Genomic DNA, 15,824 nt, shown 5'->3' on the forward strand with positions numbered 1-15,824 from the left:
CACAAAAAGCCTTTCAAGAATTTTTATTGATTATTAATGTGATATAGTTTTCCAAGCTCATTAGGCAAAGAGGGTGAAAGGTTGTTATTACTGTTTTAAAATCTATGTCATTCATACTCATTCACAGAAACTTACTGATTAAGCAAATCCTTACTAAGACAACACTTATGTATTGTTTGGAGTTGATTTTTAAAAATTTCCTCCAAAAAAAAGGATAATACAGGCCACTCAATCTGGTATCAAAGAGTATTTCCACTAGTTGTTCAAGTCATACAGGACTCAGTCCCGGTCACTCTCATCACCTCCATACATATCTGCGAGTTTTTTGAACCGAGGTCCCCAGTCGCTAAGGTAATCATAATCCTGGTTACAGTCAGCTGTGAGAGATTCTAAGGAGCTGAGCGAATTGGCTACAGAATCATTCCCTTCATAGGCATAAGTGGCCAGGGAGTCGTAAGGAGGTGCACTTGGGTCTGAGTCGTTTTCTTTTAATCTCCGGTGGATAAAATCCTGTACATCAATATTTTCCCACAGGGGTACAGTCCTCCTTATCTGAAAAATAGTTTCAGGCATGACATCTCTTCTGAGTTTACTGTCTTCTCTTGCTTCCGGGTTCCTTAATGTGCCAATGTCAAAAGCCTGGGTATCTTCCTCTCCACCACCTTCATCATTATAGGTCACAATATTGTCCCGGACGTCATCCTTTGAAATGATCAGAGGCTCCTTCTTTCGTTGCCTCTTCAATGCAGCAAACAGCACGATTAGAGCTATTGATGAGAGATGAAGGCATAGTAAGACTCATGATGAGAGATAATAGACATAATTCTAGTGTATGTGAAGCTTAGATGATCATCTGGAGACATGGGGGTAACTATCCAATTGGAACAACAAAAGAAAACACTGCATGATTTAAAATATAATAAAAACAGTAAAACAAAAAATTTGAAAAATGGAAGATATTAAAGCATTATTAATTTACATTTCAAAACCTGTGGACTATTGGTATGGAAAAAAATATTGTTTACAAATTATTGCATTGGTCAACTAAGATTAACTGAAATCTTATTTTTATTGAATGCACATTTTTCTCAAATTTAAGAAAATAATTAATGATTCAGTCATTGTCACCAGTAAAAATTCAGGGTTAAGTATGTAAACAGTCTCTCATATAGATGCATATAAATAAATACATTTATCTATACATATATTTATTTCACACATATATACACAGATATACAATATTCATGACTAATGATTTTATCATATTAAATATTAAGCAAAAATTTATCTAAATTTATTTACTGCTATGGTTTTGAAATTTTTCTGGAAAATCTGAAAGGCAATTTTAAGACCTAATTATAAATTTAAACTTCAAATCAAGGTTAACTTGTAGTAACTCATAGGGCAGCTAAGATTGGATTTTTCTTATTGAGACCATTGATAAATCACAAAGTTAAAATAAAAATTTGGGACTAAAATTATAATTTTTAAAATTTACATGCTATTATATTGTTTTAATTTGTGTCCTTTTCTATGGATGTAATTAAGTACTTTCATATATAGTAAAATTATAGCTCTCTAATTACAGAAATTCAGTTAAATTTAAAGCATATATTTGACAAATATCTTTTCCTAATGTTTATACAACAGGATTCATTCTATACATATGTATATTTATTTATGTGTGTATGCAAATGTGCATGTGTGCATGTGTGGGTGTGCAGAGTCTGCAGGTTAATATTGGGATAACCCTTAATCACTCTTTACAATACTTTGTGAGTTAGGATCTCTCACTGAAGTATAGAATCACTAATTCATTAGACTGGCTGGCTTTCATGTCTCTCTCTACACTCTTGCCCTAAAGGCAGTAGAGATTAAGGATGTGCTCACACACACCCAGAATTTTCCCTGGTGATGGTTTTCTGAATTCATGTCCTGAGTATTGCATGAAAACCATTTTACCAACTAAGTTATCTCCTCAGGTCCTATAACATGCTTTCAAAAAAGTAAAAATCAGTATGATTTCTAAATTATGAATTAATAATTAATTTAGATAATAATAAAAATTATTATATTAATAATTATGCTAAAATAATCAATCTTATTTAAAAAATAAAAATAAGAATTAAATCAGAATATAATAAAAATATAGTGTAAGAACATTTTAATTAAAAAAAAATAGGGAAAATTTCTCACAAATTTATTTAAACAGAAAAAAAATTGAAAACTATGTTTTTAGAAGTCCAATGTTTTACCAAAATTATTTCCGAGCCAGTCTTAATTATGCACGTTTGTAATTCTAGCATTTTAAGCCTCAAGCACTAAGACTCAGCCTGGGCTGCCTAGTGAGATCTTGTCTCCAAGGATAGAAGAAAGAAGAGATGAAGAGCGTATTTCCTTGAAAAATAACAACAACAAAAAAAAATTAGCTCCAAATTTTTCATTGCTTTTGTTGTACTCTGATTTAATTTTGTTGTGCTGTATTATTTGCTTTGTAGTGTTGTTTTTTTTTGTTGTTTGTTTGTTTTGTTTTCTTTTTGGTTTTTCGAGACAGGGTTTCTCTGTGTAGCTTTGTGCCTTTCCTGGAACTCACTTGGTAGCCCAGGCTGGCCTCGAACTCACAGAGATCCTCCTGGCTCTGCCTCCGGAGTGCTGGGATTAAAGGCGTGCGCCACCACCACCTGGCAATATTGTTGGGTTTTGAGCATGATAGGAAAACACTGTACAACTGTCTTTCATCTCTAGGTCAATTACTAACTGAAGATAAATTCCACATAAAAAGAGTTTGGAGACTTAACCTTTACTCAGTTACATCTGGCAGGTATTAAAAACAAATAAAATATTAGTGTTTTAAAATATATAAAGTTCGAACATTCACTGAGAATGAGTCATGAAAAACAGTTAATTTGCAATTTAAAATGAAATGAATGGATTTTGTTCCTTATATGTTATAAATAAATAATAGATAAGTCAACATATCTTAAGCTTCCCTAGATAGAATAAACTATACTTTACGTAAGTGGATCTTTGAGGCATTCATATCTATTTTCCTCTGCTCTGCTAGATAAGAAATGTCTGCTCCACTTACTGGGTAAAAAAATAAACATTTGGTGTACAGTAATGCAATTCAGGCTCTTAGATAGGAAAAGGCACCACTATTTCCCCTAGTGTATAATTAGAGTGTACCACTTATTTATATTATGAATATTATATTCCCAACTAAGTATCATGTAACTGAGAAGTAAAAGAAAAGAAATCATAGACACTTCGTATAGCATTATCATTTTGGCAGGTATTTTTAATCTTTATAAGCTTTCTTTAATTTGTCTAGACTTTCTTTTACCATTAGGCATTTTATTCATACAGATTTTATTGCTTATTTTTGTTTTGTTTTGCATAAAATCTAGAATTAAACATAGGGCCTCATAATGCTAAAATGCCTTATCCCTCTCTCTCTTTATCTAAAAACCTAGGTGATACTAAATGAAACGAATATTTTCCATTCACTTTTGTAAAACACCTAGTGAAGTTCTACAAGGATATCTGGCCAAAAGGATTTTATCCAGAGAGCTTGAAAGGATTTATAGTGAAAAGAAGCCAGAATACATGCACGTTAGCACATAAACTTGGCGAGCTCTCCTGCCCTAAGTGCAAAATTTTTGGAAGAATATTTTGTAGAAATATTTTTTGGAGTGTTTTACAGTGAAACAACTGTTTAATTGAATTAAATCATTGCTGTGTTAGTGTGTGCTTAGATAAAATGTATTCTAACAGAAATATGATTTGATTTGAAAAATACTGAGTGGGGCATCTGTGATTACCCTCTCACAATGACATTTCAAAAGCAGAGGTTGTGTGTGTGTGTGTGTGTGTGTGTGTGTGTGTTTCTTATAATAGTTTTCCCTGGGTATCTTAAGGTGGTTACATTAATGCCTGAAATATTCCTATATAATTTATAGTTAGTAAAACCATTTTTAAAGGTGAAATACTCTTCGTTTTGAGATTAGAATAGAGACTTTTAGGGTAGAAAGATTTATGTGACTATGCCAATAAATGCGTTTTAGAAATGCCATTTGGGAGTTGGGGAGACATCTCAATGGATAAGTAGCTTGCTTAACAAGAATGATGCCATTAGTTCAGACCCGCAGCAGACAAATACAATGCCAGATATGATGATAGAGTCCTGTAGTTGATAACAGGGGTTTAAGGAGAAACCCAGAGACCCACTAATCAGCTAGTAGAGTAAATCTGTGAGATTCACGTTTTGTGAGATATCCAGAGTCAACAAACAAGGTGGAAAGCAGTGGATAACGGTACCTGATATTGACCTTAGGGCTCCACACATGACTGTATGTTTGTGCATGTGACCTGTATAGAAGTGAGCACGGGCATGCATCCACACAAGGAAAGGGTTGCACCTGTTTTTTAGCCGTTGAACAGATTTGATAGGATCAAATAAATCATTCAACCAAGTCCTGAATCTGTGGCCATATTGCCTCCGTGCTATGATAGTATCCCTTGTGCTGTTGTTATACCTTTGTTTTGCTGCTTTAGACAACTAGTCCTTCCTCCCACAAACAAAAATGAGTGGGTATACTTTATTCATTACGAATAATTTTAGTAAACTGATAAATATGTACGATTTCATGCACAATGCCTGGGCAATGGAGAAGAAGACCTGGGAGCGAGGAGGATGGAAAGACATGTAGCTTACTGAGCAGGATGAGGACGCAAAGCAGGATCGCAATGAGGGCTCCTGTACTCAGGCCAGCAGCAAGCATCAGGGCCTCGGCGTTGCAGGACTGCATGTTTCCTTGCTTATCACATGCACACACACGGATAGTGAGTGTGCCTGTGCTGCTTTGAATAGGGTAATCATTGTCAAAGATTAAAACTGGCAGGAGGTAGGTGTTCATTTTGGTGCGGCTGTACCCATCTTTTCGAGTTATGATTCCTGCTGTGTTATCTGAAGAGGAAAAAAAAGAAAGATTGTTAGAAAAAAATCTTCATACACATTTCCCTCTCTCCTTTCTCTCTTTTTTTTTTCTGGTCCCTTCCCACATTCTTCCTTTCTGTGGTTTACTGAGATATGCTCTCATGTAGCCCAGGCTAGCCTCAACCCCTTATCTAGAGAATGTCCTTGAGTTCCTTGATGTTCCTGCATCACTTCCAAGGTGCAGGGATGATAGAAGAAGCCATAACGCCTTGTTTCATGTTCCATTTCGATTCTTCACCTTAATAATTGACACTTTATAGCTTTTTATAGATGTCTTTTACCTTTATTGTCTACAATTGTGAAGTTTGGGTTGAGAGGAAATTCTGGCACTGGCTCAAAGAAGAACTTGTGTCCTCGGGGAGGGTCATCTTTGTCCATGACACTTATTGTTTGAATCAACTGAAATCGAAATATATTCATTAACTTAAATCTGGCAAATAGAAACAAAGCTTAGTTTATTTAAGATATTTTAAATAGCTATGATTTGCTAGGGTGATGCTGCTGTTTATATTTTTGATTTAACTAATAATTTGAAATATATATATATATATATATATATATATATATATATATATATATATATATATAAAATTTTCAGAAAAACACATCAAAGGTGTTTTATGGATCTATTATTTTAATTTAACCTAAGATAACATTTATTCAGTAAGGATAATTATCTCTGAAGCAAAAGTTTATTGGGTGCTTTAGTGAATCATTTTCTACTTCCTGGTAGGGATGGACTCAAACATTCCACTTTAATGGAAATTGACTAATACAATTAATAATCTGTTTTGCCATTTTTCTAAAACCCTAATCTCTCACACTGTTTTATATGTACTTGATTATGATCTTGTTGCTTCACTAGAAATTGTTTTCTTAAGGAAGAAAACATAGAATGAGCCCCTCAAAAAAGCAAAATTTGGTATTAAAATATAATAAAATTGAAATTTTACAATCACAGAAAATAATTAGATTGAGCCACACTCTTCTGTGCTGCTAAATGTAGCAAAACATGGACAAAGAAGCAATTACAACTCGATACTAAAATATAAATATTTAAAACATATCAATGTTTATTTAAAATATTTTCTTAAAACATTAGTTAATATAACTCAATACCAGCTAAATTATAACTCAGTGTGAGAGAATTTGACATGCTATAAATATATTTATTTTTCTATATTCATGTTAAAAACTGTTTTTGAAATTTATATTTGAAATATCATTGTGAGTTCTTTGGTGAGTGTACATAAAAGAAATATAACAACAGTACAACAAAATGTCATGCAAATATATCCTTTACTGAAGCTTAACTCAATCCCTTGCCAATAAATTTGTTTTGCGACTTACTTTTAATTGAAAGCAACTGAATTTCTTCTAAAAAAAAAAATCTTACCAAAGATATGTTTATAAAGTTAATAGTAACTTTATTTACCTGCCCAGATTTTGCATTTTCACAAACAAATGTTTCATAGTACATGGCAAATTCCGGAGCATGATCATTTATATCAAGAATTCTGATGAAGACAGGAATTTGGCTACTTTGTTTTGGGTTATCTGCAACAGAAGTTTCATGTAAAGTTTCAACACCATTTATAAAGGAAGCTGTAGAGCCAAATTCAGCATTAGTAATTTAGTGACTGATCAATTCCCTAGATTCTCTAGCTCATTTGAATGGTTGGCAAATATCTCACTTTTATTATTTGGTCCAGAAATAAAGCATAATAAAAAAGAAAAATATAATGGATGATAAGAAAGTAAAATTGACAACATCTACAAGCTCATGTATGATTTTTATGAGGCTGGATGCAATTCAAATCCATTACTGCTTGTAAAAGAAAAATAAAACATTTAAAATAAATTAGTTACCTTTAAATAAAAATAAAGTACTAACATCTTCTGATACATTCTTTTCTTAGATATAGACAGTATTACAATAATTTCACAAAAGACTCTATTTTTTGTCATTTACTTACTACTTTGGTGAAACATACTTAACTGGATATACCCCCAACTTACTTATCTCTGTGGCTGTAATTGTGATATTGTGCCAAGGGGATGATTCCCTGTCCAGAGGCTTCAGAGTGAAGATAGAGCCATTTTCTGAGTGAATACTGAAAACCCGGTCCATATCAGTATGCCGGTCAACAGAGTATCTGAAAGGAAAAAGATCTGTAAATTCAGACCTCTCTGAAATCAACTACATTTTTCTCTATTTCCTAAAGTTATAGGAAATTCTCATATTGATAGGAAAAAATGAGTTGTAAGGTGATGCCACCTTTTCTGCATTTTTATCCCAATGGGATCATTATGGAAATAGTTTGAGGCTCTAATTGTTCCATTATGACAACCATGTTTGTGAGTGTGTTTGGAGCCGTTACTTATACTCATGGGTAGTTGTGTAAGCCTTAGGTAAAGTATTAAGTGCATTTTGATTGACTTATTTTATCACAACCCAGTATTAAATTTGTTATAGAATAAATAGTCATATTAAACATGATTGTCAATAACAGTTAGTACATTAAAAATTACTTTTGTGTGGACAGAAAAAGGAAGAACAAGAAAGTAGGAACCATGTAACCATCACCAGGTACACTGCTCATATTTCTACCTGTCTCCTTAATGACACTTAAAAGAACTTGTATTCTGCTTATGAAGTACTATATATTTTATCGTAGTTGTCTTTTTTTTCATTTTTGTTTTCTTGTTTGTGTGTTTGTTTTCAAACAGAATTTCAAGTAGCCAAGGATGGCTGCTCACTATTTAGCCCAGACTATTCTTTAATACTTGGTTTTGCTGCCTTCACCTTAAAAATATTGGGATTTTTTTTTTTTTGAGGCATGTCTGTGTATACAGCCCAGGCTGACATCCAACTTGAAGTTCTCCTACCTTATCTTCAGCAATCCTGGCACTGAAGTCACAGACAGGCAATAGAGCAGTTGTTTGAGTTTTTGTCATAATGTATGTGTGACCATGGATATTGTTATAGGAAGTATACAATTGTATAGAAACTGGAAGTAAGTTCAGTTCTTTTAAGGATTTTTTAAAAAATTTTATGTGCATGTATGTTAATGCACTGCATGCATGCTTGGCAATTGTGGAAGCCCGAAGAGGGGTCTGGATCCCTGTGTACAGGAGTTACTGAAAATTAAAAGCATCCGGGTTGATGCTAAGAATCAAACCCAGGTCTTCTGGAGGAAGAGTGATCTTAACCATTAAGGCATCTCTTTATTCCAGTAAATTCAATTCTTGAATTTAATTTTGCCATTTTAATGCAATGTATGAAAGTATTTGTTAAATTTATTTTGACTATAAATTATAAAGTAATTATCTCAGTGTTTTTTGCTATTGCCTCATTATAGTTTTTGAGCCTTTTAGAAATCTGAATAGCTTCATCTGAGGGGAAAAAATGTTAAAAAATTACGTAGTTGCATATTTGTTTATTTGCTTTATTCATTTTGTTTTGTTTTAGTGTGGTTTTGAGACAGTCTCATGGAGCTTGGGTTTCCCTTGATCTCTCTTTGTAGCTAAGGCAGACCATGAAATTCCTATATAGCTAACTCTTATCTCCAAGTGCTAGAATTACAAGTGTACCTCTAGACCTAGAAAATCTTCACTTCTCATGAATGAATGAATCATCTCAGTCACCAATATTAGGACCTTTAAAGGACAGTTCAAAGAATGATAGCATTATCTAAAACTAGTTGTGTTAATTTTTTTTTTCCAAATTTTCTGTGACTCCCTTAATTTTATCAAGTGGTATTACAATAACTTGAAAGATTAAAAACATTTCTGTGAGAAGGAGAAATAAATCAAAATAATATAACAATATATTGAATAAAGTGCAATTCACAACACTGACCTGCAAATTTGTCTCTTCCTTGGTGGGACAGGCCAATAGCTCACCATTATCTAATTCTGTCAAAAAAGATCTTGTAACTTTCTCCACTGCTTGTAATGAAGGTTATAAAGGAAAAAAAATCTTTTGTTCCCAACAGCTTTCCCCTGGAGATTAATATAGGGGCTCTCTTGTGAAATAAATAATAAAGAATAATTGTAATATTACAAAAGTCACGAATCGACACACTTGTAGTTTATGGGGGATCAAAAGTAGTTCTGAGCACATGCCTGATCTCCACTTCAGTTTAACCTTGAATGGCAATGCTTTTCAGGTTATCGATTCATGGAGGAGAATCACTTTGACAATTTAGACATATGCTAACTTATTTTCATCAACAGTGCAAACTTTCTGGTCTATATCTAAACATTGCCCTCAGCAAAATGATGTCCCATGATTTATTAAAGTCCTGAGATAATGTCTTTTACACAGCATCCATGTTCTCTTTTCAACACAGAATTGTTGAATTAATAATAACATTCTGAGTTATCAATTAAAAAGAAATACATTGATTTACTGAAAATGAACAGAAAAAAAATGTGTTAAACACTTAACACAGAAGTCATTTCTGTGTCCCTGAAATTGGTTTATAAAATCAATACTATTTTATTGACTTTCCCTCATTGAATTTTGAACAATTATCTGAAACAGACCACTGGCATTAACTTTTGTGGGGATGCTTCCTGCAGAGAAAGGAACCACATATATGGGTGACATATAAAAATCAAGAAGTTCACAGGATAATTCACTTGTAGAATCTGAGCTCAAATTTTATGTTTTTTATTTTATGTTGTGTAATAAAACATTAAACACATTAAAATTCCTGTTTTTTTCCTAAGACACATCTAAATAGATACCCCAATCATACATAAAACAGCTAAGGGTTGTTTTATTGTGTTTAATTCTAGATAATCTTATCAATGACTAGGTCAGTGTAGCCAGAATATGAATTTACTTTCTTCTTCCTAAGCTAATTTTTTCCAGAAATATGTTTCTTACAAATATATGCAGTGAAAATTTTACTTTCATTGTTAAAATGTATGTTTACTATATAATGAAACTATAGTTTTACAAGAAAATAATAAAAGCAATTTACAGAGATTAAGAAGTTTAATTTCAGACTAGTATTATTATTTACAGATAGAGTGTGTCTCCACGCATCCCTGGCTACCCGAATACCTTCTGTGTAGTCCAAAATGTCCTCATAGTGGTGATCCTCAAACCATGGCCATCTATGTCTCAGGATTAAGGGTTCCACCACCATATCTGGATAGAAATTTTTTTTTCACAACACAGTAAAATCAAATCTGAGAAGTCCTCCATGTATTGATGTTCCCATGGATTCAGTACAGTTCAAGTTGGACCATGTATCCTTTACTGAAGCTTAACTCAATCCCTTGCCAATAAATTTGTTTTGCAAGTTACTTTTAATTGAAAGCAAATGAATTTCTTCTAAAAAAAGAAATCTTTGAACTTTAAAAATGTTGAACATAAAATAGGTGTGAAGTGAGGCAAGATGTTCTTTCAAAATGCAAAAAATGATAAGCAAACTTATAATTTGAGAGATCCATAGTAACAGAGGTGGCAACAGCTGTTAACTGTGGCAGTAAATTCATATGGAAGGTGGCATTTGTATTTAAGCTAATACATATTTTTCTTTTTCTTTTTGGTACCTAATTCACTTTATATCCTGACTTGTATTACCAACCCCAAGCTATCTTTTGATGTCTTTCAAACTTATACACTTTACACATCTTTAGTGAGTTTCTTTTCTGAATTTGTTAACAAGGAAAACTATAACTATCTAGTCTTCAACTCCCTCAGAGACCCAAGAAGGAAAGAATATTGCCTAAGTAAGCAGGAAGTGCAAGCAAGTGACTTCCAAAAAAATGTGAGAAATGACAGAAACAGCTGGCTGCCTCAGGTGACTGTCCAAGCTAATAGTTTTGATAAACAGATTTTCTGTGTGGTCAATGAAAAGTAGTTCCTCAAGTTTTCCTTTAGAATGTGTTTCTCATGCTGATTTTATCCTTTCTCTTTTGGGGGATACTTCTTTAGACCATACTTCTTTAATCCTTGTTTATTTATTGCTGATTTATCTTCCCACTATCATTGCATATCTAAAGATGGTCTCATTGCATTTTGCATTGTAATGGATTTTGCTGCCTTTTCATTGTATTTCCAGGTACAGCTTTATATGTTCGCAGGTTTGGTGATATAATGGGTAGGACATCATAATTCTTGAGAATTTCAGTGAAACTATATCTCATCCCCTAACCCCAAACCTGAATTTGGAGAAGAACTGGAAACTTAAAAATATATCTGGTGGGTCTAGAGAGATGGCTCAGAGGTTAAGAACACTGGCTGTTCTTCCAGAGGTCCTGAGTTCAATTCCCAGCACCCATATGGTGGCTCACAACCATCTGTAATGAGATCTGGCTCCCTCTTCTGGCCTGCAGGGATGCATGCATACAGAACACTGTATGCATAATAAATAAATAAATCTTTAATGTATATATATATACACACATATATATATGGCATCATTCTATACAGTGAAGAAAGGGTGAACTCTTACACTCTTACTTTACTGTCAATCTTTTAATCCAACAATATCCCTTTCAAATTGTATGCTATATGTTACCATATTTAGGAAAGACATATGCAAATATTCAAAAATTATGAAGGTTCATGAATAATGTATTAAACATATTATAGTGCATTGTAATACAGAAAAATTTATGAACATACTTAGAGATGGAAAATCATGATTAACAATATAAATGTATTAATGAATTAATTGTTCAGAATGTAGCAGAAATCTACATTATTTTATTGAAAACCAGCATTTAATAGAAAAGTAAAAATAACACCTATAACAATTAGGTGGAGAACCCCATATTTTTTATTTACTATAAATATTATTTCCTCCAAAGCAGTGTTTCTCAACCTTCCTAATGCTGCAACCATTTAATACAGTTCTTCACGTTGTGGTGACCCCCAACTATAAAAATATTTTCATTGCTACTTCATAATTGAAATTTTGCTACTATTAAAATATGTGTTTGGGTGGCCTTAGGCGACCCCTGGGAAAGAATGGTCCAAATCACAAAAGGTACATGACCTACAGGTTGAGAACCTCAGATCAAAGCAAATTTTTATAATGTAGAAAATAAGGACTATAACCAAGCATAATTTTTTCAGGTTCTCTCAGGAAGATGGGAGGATTCAACTTATTGTACTTTTCTAATTGTTAATAGCCAATTCAAACAACGTTCAAACCAAGAAACTTTGCTTGTGAATGCAAGTAAGTATAAATATATCTTAATGTTTAAGAAATAAAATATTTAAAGATGCCAATAAAAGTGAATAAATATGCAACTTGTGATATTTTTATATGGGAATACCACTCAGTTGTCTGTGGTAGAGATCTTTCCTAGCATTACTATATCTCCCCAAGAGAAACAGTTCTCAAGCTCAACATAAAATGAATTCATTTTATACAGATAAATGCATAGTAGCCATGAACTTTCCAAGAAAAAGCTGTAATTTACATGTATTAATAAGAGGCAAGCAAAATTTTGCTTAAGTATTTGGCTATACTCAGAGAAAGGTGAAAAAGAGGCGCTAAAAAAGAAACATTAAGCCTCTTTTGGGAATAACAGTGGTTATTTCATACTGCTGGTCATATAGCAGTGGTTACAGACATACTCCTGATCAAAGTGCAGAAAGTAAGTGACCATTGAACGGGGTTCAGTCCTAAATGCAGCATCACCTTCCCTCTCCCAGTTTCTCAGAGAACATCAATGAAGAAAGAGTGGTAGGATTATAAGAGCAAAGACTGATACACAACTGTCTTTTGGACATGACCAGATCATAGCTCACAGCCGCTGTGGTTGTCTAGGATGGGTATACAGAAGGTCAACCCAACTGACATTTCTGTATAAACTGGAGATGTAGTTCCAGAGCTATTGGAGTTGATGGCTTCTGAAGGAGGCAGAGTCAGCTGTGTTTAAGTGTGTGGTCCCTAGTAGGATGTTCTAGTGTGCGGGGGTCTAAACAATGCTCATACGTATGAACATCACTAATTGGACTTCTGGTTTACAAAAGAAAGATGGAGAACATGAAGTTGTATGTGAATATCATGCAGATATATAGGGACACACATACATACATACACACACACAAACACATATATGTAATGATAAAAACAATACCTAATAATATCTGATAAAAAAGAACAAAATTTTTAGGATAAAAAGATGATCATGAATGTGGTGATGTTTTCACTTCTCAAAATATGATAATATTTAAAAATTCATATTTTTTTTCAAATTTGTCTACTTTATAGTAGGTCAGTTATACTTCAAGGAAGCTGTTAAATACTAACAGAAATAAAAGTTTTTCTGGGTCTAGAAAGATGGCTCAGAAGTTAAGAGCCCTGGCTATCTGTCTTTCAGAGGACTGAGGTTCATTTTCTAGCACCCACATAGTGGCTCACAATGTCAATAATCCCAAATCCAGGGCATCCAACAACCTCTTCTGGCCTCTGTGGGCACCTTGTATACATGTGGTCCACAGATGTGAACAAAAACACATGACCCACACATATAACATAAAAATATGTATTTTATTTTTTATTCTATGTATAATAATTATTATAATTAACATAGTTATAACCATCACTACATATTATAATTATGTAATTTTAACATATTTTAAACTGAGACTATACACAGAAAAAATCATTTCAAACAATTTCTGATTCAGAGCAAGAGTACAATAATATTAACTTATTGTATGGGAAAAGAGACAAAACATTTTAATTGACTGAAATGTCATGGAATCACAGCAGCACAACTAACAGACCATGAATTTTGTTGGGTGTCTATAACTCATTGATAAGGTACAGAAGTTTCTTCTGAAAGGAATTTTGAAATAAAAGAGTACAATGAGATTTCTGATTTAAATAAACATACAGTTTGGGGGACCTGGAAGAGCAATCAGTACCTCTTGTGGCATTTTGCAAAATTCCAGCATGGAAATGCAGTAGATAAATAAGGACCCATGACAATTTTTGGATGTGATCTCATTCAAAATCAGTAAAGTTCAAAGGGGCCAACAATAAGATGATTCATAACATTCTAATGGAGAATAATCTTTTACAAGTTATATTATCCTTCATTACACATAATAAGTATAAGATCTGTAGCATAAACAGTTGGCACAATAAAAGGTAAGGAGAAGGACATCACAAAAATTGACTTTTAGTTTCAGAAGTTGACAAAAGCTATCCAGAGGAAAAAAGATCTTAAGTGTTTGAACACACCATTATGAGAACACCTACCTTAAAAACAATGGATACTGACAAGTTGAAAAATTATAAGAAAATGGCATGCTAAAAACTGAAGAAAAGGAAAAATGTACAGAACACTTTTTAAATATTTTATATTTTATGTATGAGTGTTTTGTTAGCATGTATATCTCTGCACCATGTGTGTATCTGGTGCCTACTGAGGACAGAATGGGGTATCAGATGCCCAAAATGGAAGTTATGGATGGTTGGGAGCTGCCATGTGGGTCCTGAAAATAAAACCATGGGCCTCTGCATGAGCTACTATGCATTCAACTTCTCAGTCTTCTCTCCAGCTTTGAACACTTCATTAAAATCATTGCTATTAGTGATAACTGTAAATATGTTAACATTTACAATTATTTCTAACCTTGTAAATACCTCTATCAGGTTCCATGTATATATATATACACACATATATTTACACTTATGAGTTCAGATCAAAACAAAAATGGATAATTAATTTAAAAAAAGTAAAGAAGCTTTAAATTTATTTTTAGTTTTCAAAAAATTTCCACTCAACATAGCGATGTCCCAAGACATATAGTCATTTGAATAAAATAAAGATCATCATTTCTTATTGTTTCCTTCTTTGCTCTTTGATATTATAATTCAATCACACCATGGGAAGGGAGAAAATTCCTTTCTTCCCTTCAAAACATCCCACATATCCCTACTAGCTCTCATTCCAATTCATGGTTTCTTTTCCATTAATTGTTGTTGCATATATGTGTATATATACATATAGTTTTTCTAAACATTTCACTGTTTTGTACATGATGCTGTAAGCACATTTATATTGATCACAGTGAAATTAGCCCTTCATGTTATGTAAGAAGTTTTGCTTTAACGCATAAGTGTGTAGACTGCATATTTAGGTGATACATATTTTCACAGTAAAATAATATGTGATAGGTACTGTGTCATACATTTCTCAAAAACTGAAGGATTACTTTTCATTCCAATTAATCTAAAACTGGTCAATAACTTACATAACTGATAATAAAAACTAAACAAAAATAGAAGAAAAAAATCACAAAAAAATGCTGATGATGGTGTGGGAAAATACAGTCCTTATCACATTGCAGGTGGGAAATGGCCAGTACAACCTTTATGGAAGTCAACATGGACGTTCTAAAAATAAAATGTAAATAGGCACTGGAGAGATGGCTCATCAGCTAAGAGTGCATACTGCTTTTGCAGAGGGCCCAGATTTATTTCACAGGACCAAAGTTAAAGGGCTTATAAATGCTTATTATTCTAGCACTAAGGGATCTTCTGACTTCACAGGGCATATCAAACATCAGTGCATACACAAACATAGACACATACATATGTGTCATTAAAAGATTAAAAGATTATAAAAATCCATATAAAGAACCAAGTAAAATAGAACTATCATATGACCTGTTATTCCTGGGTGTATACTCAAAGTATTCTTAATCAACATACACAAAGATACTTTCACACTCACACTTATGTCTGCACTACTAATAATAGGCAGAATATGAAACTAGTGTAGATGACCATAAACAGATAAATGGATAGTGAAGATGTGGTATACACAAAACATGGAA

General features: G+C 32.9%; 1 protein-coding gene across 1 annotated transcript in view; it reads right to left on the minus strand.

Annotated features, from left to right (window-relative positions):
* Positions 1–270: 270 nt before the first annotated feature.
* LOC131922001 (cadherin-9-like) overlaps positions 271–15,824 on the minus strand; it is a 79,358-nt gene continuing 63,804 nt past the window's right edge. Inside the window, exons 4-9 of the mRNA XM_059276735.1 lie at positions 13,112–13,121; positions 7,016–7,152; positions 6,432–6,553; positions 5,278–5,395; positions 4,715–4,966; positions 271–767 (exon numbers count right to left, since the gene is read on the minus strand). Of these exons, the coding sequence (XP_059132718.1) occupies positions 280–767; positions 4,715–4,966; positions 5,278–5,395; positions 6,432–6,553; positions 7,016–7,152; positions 13,112–13,121 (1,127 nt within the window). The 3' untranslated portion in view covers positions 271–279. The remainder of the gene's footprint in view (positions 768–4,714; positions 4,967–5,277; positions 5,396–6,431; positions 6,554–7,015; positions 7,153–13,111; positions 13,122–15,824) is intronic.

The sequence above is a fragment of the Peromyscus eremicus genome, chromosome 11, assembly GCF_949786415.1.
Source record: "Peromyscus eremicus chromosome 11, PerEre_H2_v1, whole genome shotgun sequence".
In the NCBI taxonomy this organism is placed as follows: Eukaryota; Metazoa; Chordata; class Mammalia; order Rodentia; family Cricetidae; genus Peromyscus; species Peromyscus eremicus.